A 21,419-nucleotide genomic window follows, 5' to 3' on the forward strand; every position below is an offset into this window, starting at 1 on the left:
AAGTCACTTTTTTTAACCAGTCATTATAGATGAGCAGTAAAGTTTTAGAATTTGTACGGCTTTTTAAGCTGTGACACATTTAATTAACCGCTTTAATCAAGTTAGTCACGATAAGAGATTGTACTTTGCATACCTTTTTAATTTACAATTCATATAATCTCATCAATATTCTCATCTAATATCACATATAAATGTAAACGAATAACTTTTCATGAACAACTTTAATTAAATCAACAAAAAAAACAATAAATTTGGATGCAGATACGATTCCTTACTGGGGCTCTGGCTCCAGGCTGGCATTGCTCTCTGCGTCTGTGTCTTCGGCTGGCCCAGCTCCAATGCCGCTGGGTCCCTGCTCCATCATATCATCCATCATATTCATCGTCCCACCGATAGAGCGATCATCTTCTGCATCGCTCGTCCCCGGATTTCCCATGGTCTTGGCTATTTTGAAATAGACTTGATTTTCCGATTCGCTAAGAATTTTGAAGGGCTCGTCCTTGCCGACAATGGCTGTATTTATGATGAATTCAGTGCTATCCTGGTTGCCCAGGGCTCCGCGAACAGCCTGGATGCCGTGACAAATCAACTCCTGCTTGGTGCAATTCTCGAAGCTGTCCAAGTGCCGCTCCAAGTAGGTGCGGGCGCTTTGCGATCGCGACCCGATCGCCATGGCCTTGCAATTGAAGACATTGGCCGAGGGCATCACCTGGAAGATGTGGGTACCCTTCTCGTCGTAGCCTGCTATCAGCATTCCCACCCCGAAGGGTCGGCGGTTGTAGCGCTGGGTGGTGGCTTGGAGCTTGATGCCCAAATTGGTCACTAGACGCTGCACCGGATAGTCCACATCGTACGAGTGTCGGTACATCATGCACTCGGAGCGAAGGTGCTGGCAAACTACCCGGGCGTCCGCAGTCAGTCCGGCTATGGACATGCCCATGTGGGCGTCTACCGGCATGATCTTCCGCTGCAGCGTGTTGGGACTATCTTCAGCGTCTTTCGAGGAGCGGCACAAGGCGATGAGCACAGCATAGTCCCGGCTCTTGAGTCCCACAGTGGCAGATCCCTGCTTAACCGCCTCCATGGCGTACTCCACCTGGAATAGACGGCCTTGGGGACTCCATGTTGTTGTGTCACTGTCGTATTGGTTGCGGAACATTATTCAACAAATTTCTTTAGATTTCAAATTGAATAAGAAATCTATATTATAATTTTATTCATGTGTTCTTTACAACATGAGAAATGATAGGAATTGGGAATACATACTTCGACAGATAAGTCGGATAGTTTTTTATTTTTTATAAAAATTGAAATGTCTGCTGAGATCATGATACAATTATATAATTATATAATAATTATATAATAATATAATATTATATAATTATTATATAATTGTATCATGGCTGAGATAACAGTGAACCTTTAAAGTTTATTCTTACTTGGACGGATTGGAATATAAATGCATAAAGGAAAACTTTTTCTATTTCTATTTAAATTCCAAAAATATTTGGATCAAGCTTTCTCCAGCGATATCTATGTATGCTAAGATTCATCTAATTCTCAAAAAATAAAACAAATATTGACAAATATTTTTGAGTTTTTAACAAATAAAGTACAGGGTTTTAATAACAAAAAAGTTAGTTAAGTTAAAGTATATATTTAAAAAAAATTATATTCAAAACATTGTACCAAAACGCCCAATTACTTTCGTGAACTCATGTAATGGCTCCGGTAGTCAAACTCTGACTCATTAAGTAGGTTTTAAAATGCCTTTCTCCTCACAATAAATAAGTAATAAGCTAACCTTGACTAAACCTTATAATTCTAGCTCATAAAAACTTTTAGAATATAAAATATGGAAGAATTATTTACTCTCCCACTTAGTTTATTTCAAGTAACCCCCTCTCCAATAGCCCTATTGAAAACTAGGCCGCTTTCCCCCACGCCAACTAGACTAGACTTGCATAACGCCTAGCCAAGTAGAAAATCATCGGTCTATATTATAAGGAAGTTCACATGATCAGCCGAAGACGAAAACAAAATTCGGAGTGCACCCGCCGAGAGTGCAGCCAAGTGGATCCAGGCTGCGTACAGTGAGTGCAAATAAGAGCTTTACTTAATTTGAGTATTCATGCTGCCCCAGCTGGGCCCAGGGGTACGGGGACAGGTGGGCAAGTCGCCTGACGTAATTAACTCTTTTGGAATTGCGCAATCGCTGCGGGTCCGTCGTTAATTACTTTTAATTTTCATTGTGGGCCATTTGATAATGCCCGCCGCCAGTCGACTTCCTATGGCAGCCACGAGGGGCGGAAAATCCAAGTGCAGAAAAGTTTCCGTCGCGGCCATGGCAACCCAATAAACCACTTTGCACTTGCACACCGCACTTGTCTTGGGAGTACATGTGCAAACAAACATCAATTTCAGTTAATTGTCAAGTTTTTTGCTGCTCTGCTTTTGGCCAGCTTTTTGGCTTTGGCTTAACATTGAAAATTGCATTTCTGCGGCTCAGGTTTTGCGGTTGCAACACAGAGACTGAACTTGAAGCTTTTTTCGCTTGCTGGCCGATCAGTTTCGGACTTTAGCCATTCATCTCGGTCTAATCTCTGTCAATATTGGCTAACTGAAGGCAATACCCAGTCCACAGTGTTGTTCTTTGTTCTGACAGCTTTTGCGAAATAAGTCCGCCGTGAACGCTTATTAGTTGAACTTTGCGGTTAACTAACCCAGAGAATAATTCTGGGAAAGACAGATCTGAATCTGATTCATAAAATACATTGTTTAGATAGCCCCCAGACTAAATTAAAGGTGTGGCTACAAAAAGCAAATTTAAAGCCCTCAATAAAGTAGGTCTAGCATTATAAAAGCATTAGCTATAAATGTATTCTCTACAGGAAAAGCACTCGTTTATAATTTCTTGTCTGTAATTAATTTACATTGTAGGCATCTGACCCATTTCTGATCTTGAAAGCGTCAGCTACTGACTTCCCCTGGAAAATAGTCGTTTGTTAAACCCCAAATCACACCAAAGATTACCAACATAGTTATATGAATTATATGCATATATTAAAGTATTGATTTCAAAGTCAACAATAAATAAATTAAAGCTTAATAATCTAAATCACATTTTAGGGCTGTCCATAGTCTCTGAATATGTTTGTTTGGGTTGGGATTTCTTCATTGCTGGGATCCGAAGATGAGCATTTGCTGGGAGAGGGACATCTGCTGGAGGAACTGCTGCTGCTGCTGGGGCAGAAGGTGGCCAGGAGCAGGAGCAATCGCTCGCTGGAACACCGCCTGCTGAAGGACCTGGCGGTAGTAGAGACTCAGGCGGACCTGCTGCTCCAGCATGGCGGCGTACTGGCTACGGAACTGCTCGTACTGCTGGGCCATCCGCTCCTCCTGGGCCTGCTTGGCACGTCGGCTGAGAAGACAGGCCAAGGTGTTTCGATCCCGGCGTTGCTGCTCCTTGGGGCTGCGCTGGCGGGGAGTCTGGCTGCGGCGCACCATGTTGGCGTGGTATTGGCTCACCGCTGGCGTGGAAGCACGTGCCGGGCAGAAGCTTTGGCTAGTTTTTGGTGCCACCAGGCTGCTCTGCTCCTTCTGGTTCTGCTCGTTATCCAACCACGGCCTGAAGAATCCCTGGGTCTGGCGGCGCTTGATGGTTAGATGGTGTCCGGTTTCTTGGTAGAGGTTCTCCTTCTCATCCTCAATGTCGTCTCGCTTCCGCTTGATCACGGCAAACTTCTTGTGGGCGTAGATAGATGAATTCTCCATGATTTTCGATTTGATAAAGTGATGCTTCTCGTTTGACGATTGCTGGCTGAATGATTGTCCCTCCGCTTGATATCCTGTTTATATGCCCGCCTTGGTAGCCATCACAGGTAGCAGAAGGGATAACCTCCACAAATGTCGGGACTGTCAACAAAGGGATTAGCGTACATCCCCGTGTTGGGTAATAGATATGCCCAGATTAAGGAACATTTTTATGACCTGCTCCGGTAATTAGCACAGCCTCATTATCCCTTTTTGGTGGATTACCTACCTGGATTAGCGAACAAATGTTGCCACCGGAACAGGAAAGTTCTGGGCCGACCAACTGCCATGCTCACACAATCGGCAATTCATTTTTTATTGACCCACTTGACGCCATTGGTTCTGTGCGTGTGGTCCACGGATTCCAAGGTATTCTTTTGCCTGACTCGCCACCACACTTTGTTTTTAATTCCCTGGAAATTCATGTGGGTCTACTTGCGAACAGATCCCCGAAGGATGACAATACAAAAAGGATATGGGGTTTTCTCGAAATGAGTCTAGATGCTATTAGAGCTGCAAAGATAAAATTTAAGCCGCTCCATAAAAGGATCTTATCGATATTGTTTAAAAATATTGCAATTTATGGCTAGTTCATTTTGTGGGAAAATCATCAAATCTCCAATACGGATATAAAACCTATTAAAAAATTACCTCATAAATGCTAATTTCCCTGCAATGCGGATTTCACCGTAAGTTATATAATTTCTATTACCAATTATTTAATTTCTATTTTATTCTCTCATTTAAAGCTAAAGCAATGAAAAACCTTTACTTACAGCAACCGATTTCTATTAGGTATGTAAATATTTTTACTGAAATTAGCAATGCAAATAAATTTTCTTAGAAAAGAATACTATATTATGCAAATGGCAAAGCAATAAATTTGAAGTCACCGTTCCGTTTCCGATAGTTTAGTATCTTTATATGATCATTGACCTGTTGAAAGTATATTCTATCTAATTTGATGAACGCTACTTACGACCAGTATCTTTGGTTAGTTAGTTTTAGGCCGAATCATGACCAAATCATCGAAAAGAAAGACTTATGGACAAAAACGTTACATAAAAAATCTAAAAAATATTTCGATCCTAGAATTTGATGCAGATTTATGGGAAATTGATCTACAAATTGTTTAAGGTATTCCCCTCAAGAATCGGATGAATATTGACAAAGATATAGCCTTTGCAAGGTGTCATATTTTCATACCCCGTACACTGTCCATTTTTGAAGAGGATCCCGCAGAAAAATTCATCAAAAATCTAAAAAATATTTCGATTCTACATTTTGATCCAGATTTACGGGAAATTGATCTACAAATCGTTTAAGGTATTCCCCTCAAGAATCGGATGAGTATTGACGAAGATATAGCCTTCGCACGGAGTCTTATTTTTATACCCCGTATACTGCCCATTTTTGAAGGGGATCCCGCAGAAAAATTCATCAAAAATCTAAAAAATATTTCGATTCTACATTTTGATCCAGATATACGGGAAATTGATCTACAAATCGTTTAAGGTATTCCCCTCAAGAATCGAATGAGTATTGAGGAAAATAGAGCCTTCGCAAAGTGTCTTATTTTCATAATCCGTACTTTCATCAAAAATATGACAAATATTTCGATCCCAGATTTTGATGTAGATTTACGGGAAATTGATCTACAAATAGTTTAAGGTATTCCCCTCATGAATCGGATGAGTATTGACGAAGATACAGACTTCGCAAGGTGTCTTATTTTCATACCCCGTATTTTCATAAAAAAATCTAAAAAATATTTCGATCCTAGATTTTGATGCAGATCTATGCGGTGCCAAAATATAATTGCAAGACTGCAAGTTCAATTGTTTTCAATAAAAATAAATTTGTGTAAATTTCAATAACAATGTTTGTGTTTATTGTTTAGTCAACCAAATAAATATCTTAACTTTCAAAGTAATCACAAGTACTATACAACTTTTCTTACAAGCTATTGGCAGTAGTTTAGAGCGCTGCGACTGCGCCTAGTCAAGAACCCTTCAAGGATGTTGGGTGGTGGTCGTGGTCTGGAACCTGGGTACCTGCTGGTAGTGGGTGGGTGGCAGAGGCTCCATGGTGGCCATGGTCTGCTGCAGGAATCGCACATAGTAGAGGCTCAGGCGGATCTGCTGCTCCAGATTGGCCTCGTGCTGGATCCGGCTGGACAAGTACTGCTGCTCGATGAGTTGTTGTTGCTGCTGCTGAGAGCGACGATGCCGCAGGCTGGCTAGAGTGTTGCGATCCCGACGCAGTTGCTCCTGGGGACTGCGCTGGCGACGCTTGTGACTGCGCACCATGTTGGGATGATAGGTGGCATCCATTTTTCGAACACTCGCCGGTGTTGCCGCTGTCGTGGCGATCTTCTTTGGTGGCTGTGGCTGCTTCTTTTCCGGTTGAGACTCATCCAGCCAAGGGCGGAAGAATCTAGTGCGCTTGGACTGAGGCTGCTCGGGAGTTCGCTGACCGGGCTGCTCCATAACGAATACCACATCGTCATCGGATTCCTCATCCTGGCTGCGTTTGCGCTTCAGGGCTCCTGTGAATTTCTTGTGGCTGTAGTTCTCCATTGTTCCGCTTCGAATTGATTGATGAAGTGTAGTTGGGTGGGAGGTGTGTGTGCTTCGGTGTCTTTGAGACGAGTGTGCTGCCCCTCCTCCCGGCTTCCAGTTTTATGCAACCTTAGGTAATGCAGCGGCCTCCCGAAATCCCCGAGAATTTTCCCACCAGGTATCTGGGGACCATTTCAGGTATTCCCCATTTCAGTTCATTCATTCCCGAAATCGATGTCCCGAACTAATCACCCGCACCGTTTCTGGGTCGGTACCTACCTACCTGCGTTGCTAGGACACACGGGTGTCCCTAATCCGCCGGCTGGTCCGATCCGCTCCATTCCTTTCCACTCGCCCGACTCGAGGGTGTCATAAACCAGTTGTTGTCCTCGTCGACCTTTCTGCGACGTTCGTGTTTACATGGCCGACGACGATTTTCGGCGGAATTACCTGTCGAGAGACCCTTGGATCGTATCTTTTAATCCTGGCGCTCAATATGGCCAAACCGTATGCCGATCCGTCGCCTTTGTTTCGGCTTTCTTTGTGGCACCTGAATAGCATGAAGAAAGCAGTGCCTCGATCCCGCACCAATGGCCATAACGAAAAACACGCATTTATGACTTCAGCTTGGCCAGCTGAAAACATGTCTTGGTATCCTGGATCCTGGAAACCGGGCAATTACTGAATGCTCCTTCCTCGGCTGCTTCAAGTCTTTGGCATTATGTCGGATTTTCGTTTCATTCAATGCCTTTTGTCCATTGATTTATGCAGTCACAGAGTCCTCGGATCTTCTCACACGTTTCGCTCTCCGTTGTTTCCCACTCCAAATCGGATTTATTTCAGGTGGGTTTGAGACCAGCCCTCGGCCCAAATCCAGAGTCAATAAGCAGGATGGGAAAGGTTGTTTGTTCGGCTAAAGTATCATAGTGTAAGATTGTCATATTGTTTGATTGTTTCCTTTATTATATTGATCAATTTCCATCTGTTCTGGAACGGAAAGAATTGATTAAACAAGGTCCTCGATGGCATCCCTCCTCGAGGTGCAAGGGGAATGACCTTAGTAAAGGCTGTTACTGACAATACCCTACCAGGAAGTGCTTTCTCCATTGTTACAATTTAATTGTCGGGGAATCGAATAATATTAGAGCATTTTTATTTTTTATGGGAAAATAAATTCTGGGATAAATTAAAAAAAGAAAGTTGGGCATAGATATGTTTGAGAGTTGAAATAGACCTTGTCTATTTTTTATTTGATGTTCTTTAGTTACAATTTCTTTAGAAATAGGAAATATTGTTGACCTTTTAGAATTAGAATATCTATATGGTTCTTCTGACCAGAATCTTCCGACTTTAAAGATGAAAATGAAAGCGTAATAGATTTTTCCGTGTCTCAAACTAGTTCAATAGTCTAAGTCTAGTTAAATTTTCCTAACAATATTTCAGTTGTTTTAAAAATTATAATGAGTTCCCTAAGATTATAATATATTATACAAATGCAAATTTAATTTATTATTCTTGTGGAACTTGATTTATAGGATATATATTTCCTTATTTAAAATACGTTTCTTACAAGCTATAAAAAACTTCTCTAACTAAAGGGGCTTTTTCTAGATTAAATATTCGAATGTTTCTGGAAGATTTTTCGGATACATGATATTTATAATAATTGTTTGAAGATCATCGTTGTATTTTCCACAGTTATATGGATTATTGTAGAATGAATAATATACATATTATGACTGAAAAAACGTTTAAAAAAAGAATTTAGATTGTATTTAAGCTTTATTAAGCACTTTAATAAGTGTTTCATTAAACGTATTTATTTTAAATAACTTTTCCCTTTGTTATACTAAAAATAGTTATCTTTTATTATCTTCATAAAACGATTTTATTAAGAATCCGTTTGATATTGAGGTGCCCACTTTTTATATTTATTTGAGACATACATACGTTACCCTTATTCAAAGTTATCAAAGAAAACTCCACATTTTCGAAGCATTTTTGGAACTGCCTATTAAATTATCATTATCTCCCTTCAATATCTGATCAATAGCAAGGGGTCCCCTTCAATTGGTAAATGACATTTTCCAGAAACGACTCTGAGACTATTCCAGACACACACTTGAAAAGAACCAGCGATGCACACACGCAACCATTTCGGGAAAATCCCAATAAATTTCCATTCAATGAGCGCTGTGACTAAGCAGCGGCTCGCATTCGCGTTAAGGGATCCCCAGAATCCGATCCGGGCCAGAAACCTGGACCAGAACTTAATGATGCAGATTAGCGGTGAGCGAGATAAGAGACCGACTTGGCAGACGCATGACCATCTTCGTCATCAAAGAGTGGCAAGCGCAGGCGCTGGCAGATTCCAAGGTAGCCCGGAGATGTTTCTGGAGAAGTGTTCCAGGGACCCGAAGGAAATTCCAGGAAAAGACGCGCAGGTCAGTCAGCCCGAGAGACAGAGACCGAGGTGCACAAAAGAAGGTGCGAGCCCGTTGCAGCAAATGAAAAATTAATTACAAAGGACTTTGGGTGAGCATGTAGCAGGTAGCCATCGGGGTCTTAGGTAGTGTAGGTGTTGCCGAAATCCTTTTCTTTTTACGAAAATGCCAACCTTTTGTCAACGAAGATTTTCCCATAAACAAGGCGCAGACCGACCTTAATGATAATTTTCTCCGGCGCTGGGCCAGGTAGGACATCTGGGTGCAGGGGTATAAAAGGCAGGTTGCGCAGCAACCAGGATCACAGTCGAGCCTCACCAGCCGTCGCGAACACAACTAAGAATCGAAAAAGAACCAATCTTCAAATCAAAGAATGGCACCCTCAAACATGGATTACCACATCGAGTCGGAGACCAGCGAAATCTACACTCACAAGAAATTCAAGACCTCGGCGTATACCCACAAAAAGTTCGGCAAGAAGAGCAGCAAGGAGGCTGTCAGTCCCACCGCCACTGCCACACCTCTGTTCCGGCCCTACGCCCTCAGCGAAAACACACCTCGAAAGCGCCGTCAGGAAACGGAACGAGTCCAACAGTATCCAGTCCACCAGCACTCGTTGCCACCCACTCCGCCCACCACCCCTCCACAAGAGCCGGCCGCTCAGTATCCAGCAACTACCACGCCCACCTCACCGGTTTTTAGCCACCAGGCCTACGCCTATATGCTCCAGAAGCAACGGGCCGTGCTCCAGATGCGCCAACTCCTCGCCATCAATCCTGATGCCAACACCTGGCCAGTGGAATGGCGCCAGGCCCTCCAGGCACTGCTGCAGCAGTGAGCGGGAGCAGGATTACCAGAACGAAGCCAGAAGAATGGAGTGATTTGCCTAGCAACCAGTGATATAGACCTTTAAGTACCCGCGGACGATTGTACCATATAGAAAATGTGAAATGAAGCGATACGAGTAGCATAATACTAGACTAATTGTATATAAAGAAAAATATTTAACAAAATACATTAAAATTTTAAAAACAAAACTATATGCGTTATTAATGATTGTGTTAGTCATTTTTCCTTCCTATAGTTATTCCAGGATAAAATTCATTTTAGTATGCAGAACCTTTATTTCGATTTAGGATGGAACAATATATATAATTGACCAAATTTAAAATGCTTTAAGAAATAACTAGTTCTTTATAAGAATTTTAAATATTTATCTTTTGATCTTAAATGTTAGCCTTTAAAATTATGTTTTTGTTTTCTTCTCATCTAAACACTCAATTCTCTAAGTCAATTCAAACATTTACTCGCAAAATTAATTAATAGCATTGAACTTAACACAATTTAAGGGGACACGTCACTTATAGGTATTTTACATAGAGTTATTGAAGCCCAAACGGTCGAAAACAGACCCAGATGCGCCGCGGGGCTTGGTATGGCCAGCGTTCATGCTGTTGTGCCGTCGGGGGCCGGTATATTTCTTATATTGTTGCTCTGGCCGCTGCTGACGATTGGGCGGTGCTGGTGGAGCCCGAGAAGGAGCTGAGCTGGAGTTATTGCCAAGCCTCCTGTGCACGGGCAAGTTGTCATGTCTGTTGAACAGCTCTTCGCTGCGCATTCGAATGGATTTTCCCTTGACGGGACTAAAGCGAGCCTGTGTCCCTTTCTTCGTAGGAGATGCCTTCAAATTATAAGTCTTCTTGGTAGCATGAAGTTTGGATACTATTTTGGGAAATATACTGTTATATGATTTATCGTTCCCAGTATAGATGTTCACTTACCCAATCCTAGCCTAGTTTTGATGTTGTTTGCCAGATTCTTTCCATGTCTTGCTTTGTAGGACGTCTCGGGAGCGATCTCCCGCACTTCCGCTGTAGAGGCAAACTTCACAATCTTCTCACCCACCGCCATATCCATCTCATCGCTATCCCCGCTGGAAATATAATCCTCGCCGTCACTCCGATCTTCGTCCATGCTGTCGTCCTCATCGTCTCCCCGCTTTAGCGGAACCTTGTGCACAAGCATTACCTTCTGTTGTGTCTTTGTGCTAGAAGCGGCAACGTTCTTTGCCTTAACGATGGACGAGTTCTTGGTAACACCAGATCGCTGGGTGTTCTTTAGTATTGACTTGATCTCCTTGGTAAGATTAGCCTCCGCCGGCAGCTTTGATTGCTTGCCACCCAGACGAGCAAATACCGAATTATTGCTGGATGCATCGACCAATTTGTTTACTCCGGTTATGTGAACGCGAACGCTGCTCTCGCCGGAACTGGAGACGATGCCTTCCTGGGCTTCGTCCTCTTTGGAAGGCTTGTGTAGTCGTGAGAATATATCGGACTTCTTAGAGCTGCTCACACGGTCCGAGTACACTGAAAAGATTTACAAAGTTAGGGATAACATGCATGGTTTGATGCCATATTTTATGCTTACGTTTTTCCCGCTTGGCCAGGATCTCTTTGCTGCGTTCTGTGGTGCCCGAAGGAAGAGTAATCTTGTATTTGCCTTCATGCTCCGGCAAAACACGCCGCGCCGGCTTAGCTGGCGGCGATGTTTTAGATTTGGCCGTAGCACTTAAGGGTGTCGATGTTTTTACTTTCGGCGTTACTGGGCCGGACACCACAGCATTATGGGCTACGTCGGTGGTCAGGACTTGGTCGCGAGCATTCTGCTCGCAGACGTTCTTTGAGTGCCGTAGGATGGCGATTATGTCACCCATAAGGGTAATTCCCATCTCCCGCAAATACTCCTTGTTGATGTCCAGTAGCATGTCGTCCTGGATTCGGTTCTCCACGAAGATGTGCGCATAGCCGGCAGCGGCTGGCGATGGTATGCCGGCCGCATTGAAGAACTTTACCCAGCGTGCTGCAATAATGCAACGTGCATTGGTTATTTATATTATTCATATCCATTTTTAGTTTTGAGACACCCGGTAGCGTCAGCTAAGATTTGAGCCATTTGCACTGAGACTTTTACAAACCTGCACTTGACTTTGACATTCTGGTGGGGCGCCGCTGCTGCCGCGCTCTATTCGGTTAACTTTTGTATTATTATTTACTTCTTTATTCCATAAATACCGATTTTTTGCACACAGAATCTATTTATATGTTTTAGAGTTACCACCATATGTGCCTTGATGTTGCCAAGGCTGGTCTATCGGTTATCGCCGCCAAGCATCTGCGCATGTGTTGGAAAACTCCGTTAGTTCAAAAGAGATGGCTTGGCTGTTTAAAAGGTAATTAAACTTTAAAACTATTACGCAAACTTTTCTATAATGTATTCCAATAATTTATTTTATAGAAAAATAAATATTTCAGCAGAGTTTTTTTTTAATGACAAGACATCTATTTAATGTTAATTTTTATCTAGCTTTCTTTTTAGCTACAACTGCCAACACTGTCGGAGAGTGATGAAAAGCAAAACAAACCCAGATTTGAAACCATAACAATGAGCAGCTCCAATCTGTTTCCTATAAATTTTAATAATCTGACGGATAAAGAGCGGCACAACTATATCCTCAACCACTACGTTCTCAACCGTCCGGGAGAGGCGGAGTCCCGGCGGCATAAGCGGGACCATGATGTGATACGCGAGAACCACCAATTCCTGTGGGACGAGGAGGAGGTGGACAGTGATTCTCTTACTTGGGAGCAGCGCCTATCTCTACGCTACTACAAAAAGCTGTTCAAGGAATACTGTATTGCTGATTTGTCTCGATATAAGGAGAACAAAATAGCATTGCGTTGGCGGACGGAACAGGAGGTTGTCACTGGGATTGGACAGTTCCAGTGCGGTAGTCGCCGCTGCGAGGAACGAACCGATTTGCGTAGCTGGGAGGTGAACTTTAAGTATCTCGAAAAAGGTGTGCCCTTGAATGCTCTGGTTAAGGTGGGTGGTACAACAATGTTCCCTAAACTTCCTACTTAAACTTAAAATTCCATACCGGTTCCAGGTGCGCCTTTGTCCGACTCACACGGAGCAATTAAACTACCGCACCAAGAAAAGAGAAATCAAGAAGCAGCGGCGCCGGGCGAAGGAGGAACGCCGGGCTGAAAGAAAGAGAAAGCGGCGGAAGCTTGACACCGAGGAGGAATCGGCCTCTGAGGCAGACGAAGAACCAGAACCAGAGAAAGAGGACTTGGTATCCCCTGTGGATTTAGTACCCGAAAAGGAAACGGCAACGGATGCAACCGACCCATCGTCGGACGAACAGATCTGGCGTAAGCAACCCGATCTCGGCAAGGACCAGCCCTCCCGGGAACAGGAGTTCGAGCGCTATTTGGAGGATTTGCTTTTTTAAAATACATAGCATAGCACATTTATTTTGGATTCAACGTAGACACTAGTGCTCTTTTTATAGTTACTGGCCGCGAGATGCGTTCGCTTAAGAACTAGGATGTACATGTACACTCACATTAACAAGATTATTCACAAGAACTGTGTGTTAAAACCGACACCAAAAATTTAAGTTGAACTGAACATAAGGCTGTGTGACTTTGTTTTTTGAAAACAATTCCGGATTTCTACAATATTTTCATGTACCTAGTTCAGTCGTAACTCCTTTGCTGGCCGAATGCAATCCGGGTGCTCAAGAAATACATTATCGGTTTACCTTTATGTGCGCTTCTGTGGTCAACACAAGTTGTTCAAGCGTTTCTAAATTTAAATCGCTCTAGAATAAATAAACCCTCTTGTTTACACTCGCCGAACAGAGAAATCACGACTGAGCACATCCGCTTGATCTAGGTGTTAAGAAGACTCATCTAAGTGTATGTGTGTATATAGCATCATTGAACGGACGGGATGGGAAAGGGGGATTACTGCTCCTTGGGCAGGAGCTCGGCGAAGGCGGCCGTGGGCTTGAAGCCCGTCACCTCCGTGAAGACCATCTCGCGCCATCGCTCCACCGGCAGCTCGTTCTCCTCAAAGCTCTGATCGTAGAGGGCGGCGGTCTGCTCGTCGGTCGGGTCGTGGTACTTCTCCATGTATGGGTGGGCCAGTGCCTGCTCTGCGGTGATGCGTTTCTCGGCGTCCAGCTCCAGCATTTTCTCGAGCAGATCGATGGCCAGTGGGTTTGCGCCGCGGAAGACGTCTCTGAAGTTCCGACGTGGCATCACTGGCAGCGAGCGGATGTAGTTTCGAGCGCTCTCTGAGGATATGCGACTCATGAACTCGTCGGCGGGCGTGCCCAGGACCTCCATGATCAGGTTCAGCTGGTGGATGTGATCCGTGCCCGGGAAAAGAGTACGGCCCGTCAGCAACTCGGCCATGATGCAGCCCACCGACCAAATGTCCACCGTCTGGTTGTAGTGCATCCAGTTGAGCATGATTTCTGGTGCCCGGTACCATCTCGTGGCCACATATCCTGTCATCTCGCTTTCAGCCGGCCTAGCCAGGCCAAAATCCAAGATGCGCAGCTCGCAGTCCTCGTTCACGGCAATGTTCGATGGCTTCAGGTCGCGATGAATTACTCCGGCACTGTGAATATACTTCAATCCACGCAAGATCTGGTACACCAGGAACTGGACGTGATCGTCAGAAAGCTTTTGTGTCCGGATGATGTTATTCAGGTCGGCGTCCATAAGATGGGTCACCATGTACACCTGCTGGAACTGCTCCAGCGAGTCTGCGGGCTGTCCGGGATGGAAGACGTCCAACAGCCCGATGACATTCTCGTGATCCATATGCTTCAGCAGCCGTAGCTCCCGGTAGGTGCGCTTGGCGTGCACCGCTGACTGAAAGGGGCGCGCCAGCTTTTTAATGGCCACCTTTGTATTCGTTCCCTTGACCACAGCCTTGCATACCTGCCCGTAGGCACCTTGGCCTACGGGCTGAAGGTTCTGGTAGGTCTCCGGTATCTCCCACTCGGTGCGGTTGATGTCCAGCTTGTAGAACTTGGCCATTTGACGGGACATAGCGTGCGTTCTCGAATTGTATTACTTTGATTTCAACCCGTTTTGGTTCGTCTGGCTTATTAGGGCTCTCTTCTTCTTGCTCGTGGGAATCGTTATCTCAGTTTTCACCTCAAAGCCTCGACATTGCTGCGCATATGAGTAATAGGGGATTAGTTGAGGCTAAGGGATGGAATATGAAACGAACCAAGAGGCTTGGTTCTATATTTGTTATTAAACTTACATCTTAACAGTTTGTTTTTGCTTATTTCACTGCACCCACACTTTTTCTGATTGGAAAGACGTTTGGCTTTAGGCCATTTTGTGCCCATCGAACAGCTGTTGCTCATCCTCGCGTTTCGCGGCTCACTTTGAGTCGCTGCACTATCAAATTCAATGTCCATAGTTTCTGTATCTGTTATGAAGATAGCTTTTTATTTATCTCTTTATTATATTATATTTTTTATCTACAATCTAGTTCTTTATAATTTATGAGCAATGAGACCGTTTAGATTTGAAAGAGTGGACAGAAATGCTTCTTTTAAAGAATGTCTTTTTTCATAAACTTTTAGTTAAATATACTATTAATATTGTATAAAAATAATATATTATACTTTATAAAAACACGTTGAATCCCCTAAATAAATCAGCCACATCAGTTAGTAATCAAATGAATGGAAATTATTAAAAACGTTGGAACAAATATTACTCATTCGCAGGGTTGGTCTTATAAGAAGCTTGTATCTGTGGGATTTCTATAACCAATTTCTTTTTAAAACCCTTTTATTATTACCGAATTTATATAAAAAATGTAAGCTTATAAATAATATCAACTTTTAACTAAGTTGTAATTCATAATAAACGAAAGAAGAGCCACCGTAAGTCGGCTAGGAAGATTACGCTGCTTAGGCGATGGGAGCCAATTGAAGAAAGCTGGTTTAGTTTCATTCGGAAGCGGTCGGTCGTTGGCGCAACATCCAGAGCCCGGACGCGACGCTCTGGTTCCCGGCGTTTTTTGCACGAGTTTTTTCCATACGTATTTGTTCATTGACAAAAACTAAAGCTGCGCTCAGTGCGTGCCAGTGTGTGAGTGCGAGCGAGCCGTGTTCGTATTCGTATTCGTATTCATAGTCACCAGTGGGCTCCAGTGTGAGTGTGAGTGCTTTGTGTGCAGAATAATTTTTGCAAACATTATGTAAATGCGCAAATTAAAGTTCAATCGACGCTCAACCGACCAGGGGCCTCGTCCAGATCCAAATCCAAATCCAGATCACCTTGCCTTTTGTGCTACGGAGCAACAGTTTTGAAAAATAACTTCCAATTTGAAAAGCCAACAGCAGAGGGCGCTGCCAGGAACACCCACAAACACACACATACAGACGCCCACACTTATCCAAAGGATCCGGCGCAAAGAACCGTTAGTCGCCGAAAAAACAGAAAAATTTTGAAAAATGGCCACGACAGCGGCCGCAATGGCCGCCACCAGCGTTGTGGTATTGGATCGCGGCAACAACACAACCTGCACCATTAACTTGCATGGTAAGCAGAGAGATTCGCCGCCACTCGCAACAATTAATCATAATTAACGAAAAACACAAACCACCAGCAACAACAATAGCAACCACAAGCGGTTGTGCAGTCTTCGCCGAAAAGTTGTTGGCGATATTTTTAGCGCATGATTGGCCAGCTCTTTTCGGCTAATAAATTGCCTGACTTTCGATCCATAGGAGTTTTTCGGAAAGCGAAACCCGTTTCGCCCCCCATTGACGTATTCGCGACCTCTGGAGGTTATCACTTTGTTCTCAAAACAACCTTGTTTGTACCCAGCCGAGAGCTTTCGGCTATCTTATCACTCGGTGGCGATCGAGGAGCGATAGTCCAACTACTCGAGAGCTGCTCTCGTGGGGGGTAGCTCCGTACTCCGGACGATCGGCTTGGGACCAGGTCTTAGGAGCGGAGCTTAGAGCTCCAGTCCCCACTCGCAGCCCATTTCGATTAGGCGTTATATGTACTATGTACTGGGCCCGCACACACATACCGAGGCCCCCCTCCTGGTCTATGTGCACCCAGGTATGTGTGTGTGTTGGTACCCCGCGTACTTTCAACAATTACGACTCGCTGTGTCTGGCCTGCCCACGTTAGTTTCCAAGTCGCAGCCCGTTTGAGCAACAGTCAGAGACACAACAACATTTGGCACAGACAGCGGGACATACACCCTGAGAAATGAATAATCTTTATAATTATAATAATATTTTGGATCATTTTCATCCCTAGAGATAAGTTTTAGACCTATGGTAGTCTTATGCTCTAAATCAGGTATTTGGTCTGTCAAAACCCCCAATAGAATTCTTTCAGTGTAACAACTTATCGTTTGTAATAAGATCACACGGTTGGTTAAAACTTTTCGAGTGCACCCAAACTAAAACTTCACTTGACGTGTTTCCGAATACGAATCAAAATAATCGAATTGCTGGTCTTAGCCCGCGGAGGCCTCTTGCAGGCCTGGCAGAGAGTTTTTGGGACCAGCAGCAGCCGCTCCACCCACACACACTTTCCGCGCGTGCACCCACCCAACGGCCGGAGGCCATCGTCATGCCCAGATCCGTACCCAAAAGCCGAAATCCCAGTCTTTAACTGTACCAGAGAGTCTGTCGCAGCCGGTTTACTTACAGGCCAGTGTTACTGGCTCTGGCAGTATGTGGGTTAGAAGTGTGTGCGTCATGTACTTAGCATTGCCTCTTTTTTGTTGTCATTTGCTGATTTTTTGTTGTTGTTGTATAATTCCAATAGTTGATCCCAGTTCTGCTTCATTCATTGATGAACAAGTTTTGGATTCGTGGGCACTCTTTTTCAAATATTCTCATTGACAAATCTCATCCGTAAAGATCTGGAAGCAAATCTATTGGTTTTCATTGAAAATATGGAAGAACATGGGGATCTTGGATGTTTTTTGTTAAGAGATTTTAGAGGAAATATAGACTTAGTTTACAATATAGACTCTATGTAATCATGAGTACATACAAGTATGTAGAAACAAAGTTTTCTTCTTCGGCTTTATTAAGTAACCTTCTCGGGTACAGTTAAACATCCACTTTTAATAATAAATTAAGATTAAATAATAAATCTTCTTTCCTACATAATAAATTGCCTTTAAGGAGAAGAATTAATCATATTTATTCATACCTACTTAAAAACCCTGAAAAATATCCTAAAAATAAATATAAAACTCCATTAATTCGATCGTTTATCTCCTTTCCATAGGCGCCACAGTTGTGTCCTGGCGGGTCAACAATCAGGAGCAGTTGTTTGTCAGGTGAGCCGTTTTGCAGAATTTAAATATAGCTCATACGCCCTGGTGGCCGGTCTTTAAGCTCGAACTTACGCAAGTGTACGGTATGCGTTGGCCATGCAACCAAAAAAGTGATTTGCAAAGTTACCAACACACACACACAGAGCAGCAGTAGGAGGATGATGGGCCTGGCAGAAGGAGGATGGCTTGGCCAGGAGCAGGAGCAGCCTTAGCCATTCTGTTTGGCGGCAAAATGTGTTTGTATGACACCCAAAACAAAAAACACGTCGGGACCGAGCGGCCCCAAACGTCGAACCAACGAACCGAACCAAAGGCGACCGAACGGCAAAAACACGAAACACTCCAAGGGGTCGAGAGCGGGGATGGGAGCGTTGCACTTGCATCCAAACAGTGGACTCTGCCCCAAGAGCTGCCTCCATTGATGAGCGTTTTTTTTGCTGCACTGTTGCTGTTGCTGCCTGCTGCCTGCTGCTCCTGTTCTGGGCTCCCTCCCTTCGGGGCCCCGCGCTTCGTGCCGCATCCCTAAACCCACCACGTTGTGGCAAAACAATGTGCAGGTTTTTATGAATGGAGTTTTTGGCGCGGCCAGCTAGATCGATAAATCCCCACTACATGAACCCTCCACTCGGCACAGTGGTCCAAGCACCGCCAACTTTCGTCCAACTTTCCGCCAACTCCCATATTCCCTTTTGGGCGGGTTTTTTTTCCGCTCCCACACAGAGCTCCCAAATACACACCGGAGCTCTGGCCTCCCATTCCGGTTCCCAGTTCCCATTGCCCATTCCTCCAGCTCCGTCTGCTGCAAACTTTCCGACTGTTTTTGCGGCCACCAGTCGTCGCATTTGGAAACCTACTAAAAACCGACGGCGACCATGGAACCTGGACACCGTATAAGTCCAGAAAGAAGTTGAAAACTAAAATAAATTAAATGAAATAGAATCCAATTTTAAATCATGCTTTAAAGGTTCTTGAAATATATAAATTAGAACCTGCTTTAAAAATTAGAAGCTTACAATGTTGGTTTAAGGTTTCTTCAGACTCCCAAAGATACCTCTATAAAGTGGCTATAGTATTCATTTCTCTGAGATATTTGGACACTTTCTGGAAAACCTAAAGAAACAAATTGCACTCCGAACCAAATCCCAAACTAAAATCTTGAATATTAATAGTGTTTGCCATGTCAAATGCGTTCCTCCGCCGAACGAGTTAACAAATGGTGCCCAGGGACCGGCGGAGAGCCAGAACCAGAAGCTTAGGTATAAGAAGTGCCTTGATGGATGCGTCGGCAAATTAGCTGAGACGAAAACTAAGCAGGTCCGGACTCCCGGCAACGTCATCCTCAGAAGCGGCACAAAAACAACATGCCACAAAATATGTGTAGAAAAAAAAGGGGCAAGGAGCATTTGGCCAGACACTTTTTTTCTGCTAATAGCATTTCTGAATTTCAGAATGTCTGCCCGAGTCTGCGAGTGTTTTTATGACTGAAATATTTTCGAGTAGCATCTAACCGAATTAATCGAGTCTTTTCCTCTGGCCCTTTTTTCCATCTCAGCAAGCTGGCCTCGTTCGATGGCAAGAAGGCGATACGTGGCGGGATACCCTTTGTCTTTCGTAAGTTTTTTTTTCAAGTTTGTGTTCTTGAGCGGTAAACTGACGGTTCCCTGCCACTACAGCCCAGTTTGGAGCATGGTCCTTTGGGCCCCAGCACGGATTTGCGAGGATTACCCGGTGGCACTTGGAGCGACCTCCCGAGAGGCTCCACAACGGCGACGTCGAGGCCATATTCTCGCTAATGGATAACGACTTTACACGCTCCATCTGGAACTATCAGTAAGTGGTAATCACCCATTAAATAAAAACCAATCTTATAATAATGTCCAATTAAGGTTCCGCATTTCTTACCGCTTGATCCTGCGGGAAAAGGAGCTCCACTTCCACATCGGCGTCTACAATCCCAGCAAGGAGCTGAGCTTCACATTCAACATGCTGCTGCACACATACCTGAAGGTGCCCGATGTCCGGCGGTGTCAGATCACAGGTCTCCAGGGCTGCCACTTCATCGACAAGACGCGGGAGAACTCACTCTACCAGGAGGGACGCGAGGTGGTCACGGTGAACGAGTGGACCGACAGGATCTACCAACACACCCCGCAGGAGCACGTCATCACCAACGTGGTGTCCGGCCGTAAGATGCGGCTGCACAAGTACAACTTCCCCGATACGGGTATGTATCTCTATCTAAGTCCCCTCTAGGATCGTCTAGGACTTAATGATTTCTTTTAGTCATCTGGAATCCATGGATCGATCGATCGCGTGAGATGAGCGACTTTGGCGATGACGAGTTCCCCAACATGCTGTGCGTGGAGGCGGGCAATGTGACCTCGCCGGTGATCCTGTTGCCGGGCACAGCCTTCGAGGCCAGTCAGATCCTTCAGGTAGAGCAGTCGGTGCTGGAGTAGCTATAACCTAACACATCCTAACCAACCGACCTACTTCCCAATCCCAGCAATTCAAGTGCCCCTATACCATTAACTCTAAAAACTGGAGGGGCAAACCAACCGCTTTTCCCCTTTACGATTAGCGTTGCTTCACTGTAGTCTCTGCCACCATTTCTCAATCAAAATTCTTTACTTTACATGCCACATGCCAGATCATCATCGAGGGCAATGTTAGCCGCAAGACCAAGCGGAATCGCTAGCGTTTAAAGAATCGGAACCCGCTGAGGTAAACCGATTCGCAACCATGTCAAAGCGCACTTTTCCACAGATATCCAGATCCTCAATCCAGATCCTGAGAAGGAGCAGATGGAGCAGCACGAGGATCGTGATGAAGAGCCGGGAGAAACAGTAAACTGTTGGGTTGTTCCCTCACAGATTTTAGTCTTTAATCTATATCTTAAGTAATCGTAAAGCCCTCTTTAGTAATTTGTGTTGTGCAAGAATCGATAAAAGAATGTGAGCTGCACTTGCTAACCTAGTTTTCATCCTTAGTTCGAGCCTACAGGATGCTGGCCTTAGAACATTCCACATGGGAGCATTGATAGTTATCTAATCCTTGCAGATGTCGGAGCTGGAACTAATGGTTCTGAGGAAGAATTTGAGCATAATTCAAAATAATAAATTAAGCCCCTGATAAGTAAAGTTTAATCTAAAGATGAACTCACTTTCTGCTCCTCCAAGAGTTCACTTATTAAACAAAAATTAATATTTAATAAAAAATAAATAAAATCAATGCGAAAAACTAAACTATTGAGTAGTGGGTACTCCTAACTATGGTTCCTACCCATTTCTTTACAAGTATACGATTGAATAGATAACTTAAATCAATTTTAAAATATGTAAAATACTAAAAGCTATTATCTGTATCAATTATTGTAATAAAACCCCATATGATATTTAATTTC

General features: G+C 44.0%; 8 protein-coding genes across 9 annotated transcripts; 3 read left to right on the plus strand and 5 right to left on the minus strand.

Moving 5' to 3' along the window:
* Positions 1-210: 210 nt before the first annotated feature.
* Prosalpha6T (Proteasome alpha6 subunit, Testis-specific) lies at positions 211-1,279 on the minus strand. Its single transcript, XM_017249878.3, has one exon. The coding sequence runs from the start codon at positions 1,157-1,159 to the stop codon at positions 272-274; it is 888 nt and encodes a 295-aa protein (XP_017105367.2). The 5' UTR covers positions 1,160-1,279; the 3' UTR covers positions 211-271.
* A 1,881-nt stretch (positions 1,280-3,160) lies between these two features.
* On the minus strand, positions 3,161-3,806 carry LOC108131175 (protein Mabiki). Its single transcript, XM_017249911.3, has one exon. It carries the CDS (start codon positions 3,772-3,774, stop codon positions 3,175-3,177), a length of 600 nt encoding a protein of 199 aa, XP_017105400.2. The 5' UTR covers positions 3,775-3,806; the 3' UTR covers positions 3,161-3,174.
* A 1,972-nt stretch (positions 3,807-5,778) lies between these two features.
* LOC108131176 (putative uncharacterized protein DDB_G0294196) lies at positions 5,779-6,479 on the minus strand. Its single transcript, XM_017249912.3, has one exon. It carries the CDS (start codon positions 6,390-6,392, stop codon positions 5,826-5,828), a length of 567 nt encoding a protein of 188 aa, XP_017105401.1. The 5' UTR covers positions 6,393-6,479; the 3' UTR covers positions 5,779-5,825.
* Positions 6,480-9,094: 2,615 nt separating this feature from the next.
* LOC108131290 (uncharacterized) lies at positions 9,095-9,806 on the plus strand. The gene has a single exon (XM_017250107.3). The coding sequence runs from the start codon at positions 9,192-9,194 to the stop codon at positions 9,654-9,656; it is 465 nt and encodes a 154-aa protein (XP_017105596.2). The 5' UTR covers positions 9,095-9,191; the 3' UTR covers positions 9,657-9,806.
* Positions 9,807-10,099: 293 nt separating this feature from the next.
* Positions 10,100-12,009, minus strand: LOC108131286 (uncharacterized protein C19orf47). The gene is made up of 4 exons (XM_017250101.3): positions 11,796-12,009; positions 11,249-11,680; positions 10,600-11,187; positions 10,100-10,540 (listed from the first exon to the last, which is right to left on the minus strand). Exons 1-4 carry the CDS (start codon positions 11,812-11,814, stop codon positions 10,191-10,193), a joined length of 1,389 nt encoding a protein of 462 aa, XP_017105590.2. The 5' UTR covers positions 11,815-12,009; the 3' UTR covers positions 10,100-10,190.
* Positions 12,010-12,205: 196 nt separating this feature from the next.
* LOC108131289 (protein FRA10AC1) lies at positions 12,206-14,043 on the plus strand. The gene is made up of 2 exons (XM_017250106.3): positions 12,206-12,703; positions 12,768-14,043. The coding sequence occupies exons 1-2, from the start codon at positions 12,263-12,265 to the stop codon at positions 13,113-13,115; spliced, it is 789 nt and encodes a 262-aa protein (XP_017105595.2). The 5' UTR covers positions 12,206-12,262; the 3' UTR covers positions 13,116-14,043.
* On the minus strand, positions 13,103-15,053 carry p38b (p38b MAP kinase). Its single transcript, XM_017250102.3, has 2 exons — positions 14,951-15,053; positions 13,103-14,856 (listed from the first exon to the last, which is right to left on the minus strand). Exon 2 carries the CDS (start codon positions 14,728-14,730, stop codon positions 13,633-13,635), a length of 1,098 nt encoding a protein of 365 aa, XP_017105591.2. The 5' UTR covers positions 14,731-14,856; positions 14,951-15,053; the 3' UTR covers positions 13,103-13,632.
* A 611-nt stretch (positions 15,054-15,664) lies between these two features.
* LOC108131288 (uncharacterized) lies at positions 15,665-21,415 on the plus strand. Of its 2 annotated transcripts, none has more exons than XM_017250104.3 (7): positions 15,665-16,245; positions 17,968-18,019; positions 19,569-19,627; positions 19,690-19,846; positions 19,903-20,240; positions 20,300-20,451; positions 20,523-21,415. In XM_017250104.3, the coding sequence occupies exons 1-7, from the start codon at positions 16,158-16,160 to the stop codon at positions 20,595-20,597; spliced, it is 921 nt and encodes a 306-aa protein (XP_017105593.1). In that variant the 5' UTR covers positions 15,665-16,157; the 3' UTR covers positions 20,598-21,415. The 2 variants fall into 2 exon arrangements, with proteins under 2 accessions (XP_017105593.1, XP_017105594.1); XM_017250105.3 differs by having other exon boundaries at positions 20,667-21,415.
* The last annotated feature ends 4 nt before the right edge of the window (positions 21,416-21,419 follow it).

This window comes from Drosophila bipectinata, chromosome 2L, assembly GCF_030179905.1.
Source record: "Drosophila bipectinata strain 14024-0381.07 chromosome 2L, DbipHiC1v2, whole genome shotgun sequence".
NCBI lineage: Eukaryota > Metazoa > Arthropoda > Insecta > Diptera > Drosophilidae > Drosophila > Drosophila bipectinata.

Excerpts from the sequence above, each read along its gene's own strand:
- Prosalpha6T (XM_017249878.3), bottom strand. The coding sequence starts at position 1,159 with ATGTTCCGCAACCAATACGACAGTGACACAACAACATGGAGTCCCCAA.
- LOC108131175 (XM_017249911.3), bottom strand. The coding sequence starts at position 3,774 with ATGGAGAATTCATCTATCTACGCCCACAAGAAGTTTGCCGTGATCAAG.
- LOC108131176 (XM_017249912.3), bottom strand. The coding sequence starts at position 6,392 with ATGGAGAACTACAGCCACAAGAAATTCACAGGAGCCCTGAAGCGCAAA.
- LOC108131290 (XM_017250107.3), top strand. The coding sequence starts at position 9,192 with ATGGCACCCTCAAACATGGATTACCACATCGAGTCGGAGACCAGCGAA.
- LOC108131286 (XM_017250101.3), bottom strand. Across the intron at positions 11,188-11,248 it reads CCTGGCCAAGCGGGAAAAAC|TGTACTCGGACCGTGTGAGC; the intron begins GTAAGCATAAAA and ends AAATCTTTTCAG. Across the intron at positions 10,541-10,599 it reads CAAAACTAGGCTAGGATTGG|TATCCAAACTTCATGCTACC; the intron begins GTAAGTGAACAT and ends TTCCCAAAATAG.
- LOC108131289 (XM_017250106.3), top strand. The coding sequence starts at position 12,263 with ATGAGCAGCTCCAATCTGTTTCCTATAAATTTTAATAATCTGACGGAT. Across the intron at positions 12,704-12,767 it reads CCTTGAATGCTCTGGTTAAG|GTGCGCCTTTGTCCGACTCA; the intron begins GTGGGTGGTACA and ends TACCGGTTCCAG.
- p38b (XM_017250102.3), bottom strand. The coding sequence starts at position 14,730 with ATGTCCCGTCAAATGGCCAAGTTCTACAAGCTGGACATCAACCGCACC.
- LOC108131288 (XM_017250104.3), top strand. The coding sequence starts at position 16,158 with ATGGCCACGACAGCGGCCGCAATGGCCGCCACCAGCGTTGTGGTATTG. Across the intron at positions 16,246-17,967 it reads CTGCACCATTAACTTGCATG|GCGCCACAGTTGTGTCCTGG; the intron begins GTAAGCAGAGAG and ends TCCTTTCCATAG. Across the intron at positions 19,628-19,689 it reads CGGGATACCCTTTGTCTTTC|CCCAGTTTGGAGCATGGTCC; the intron begins GTAAGTTTTTTT and ends CTGCCACTACAG.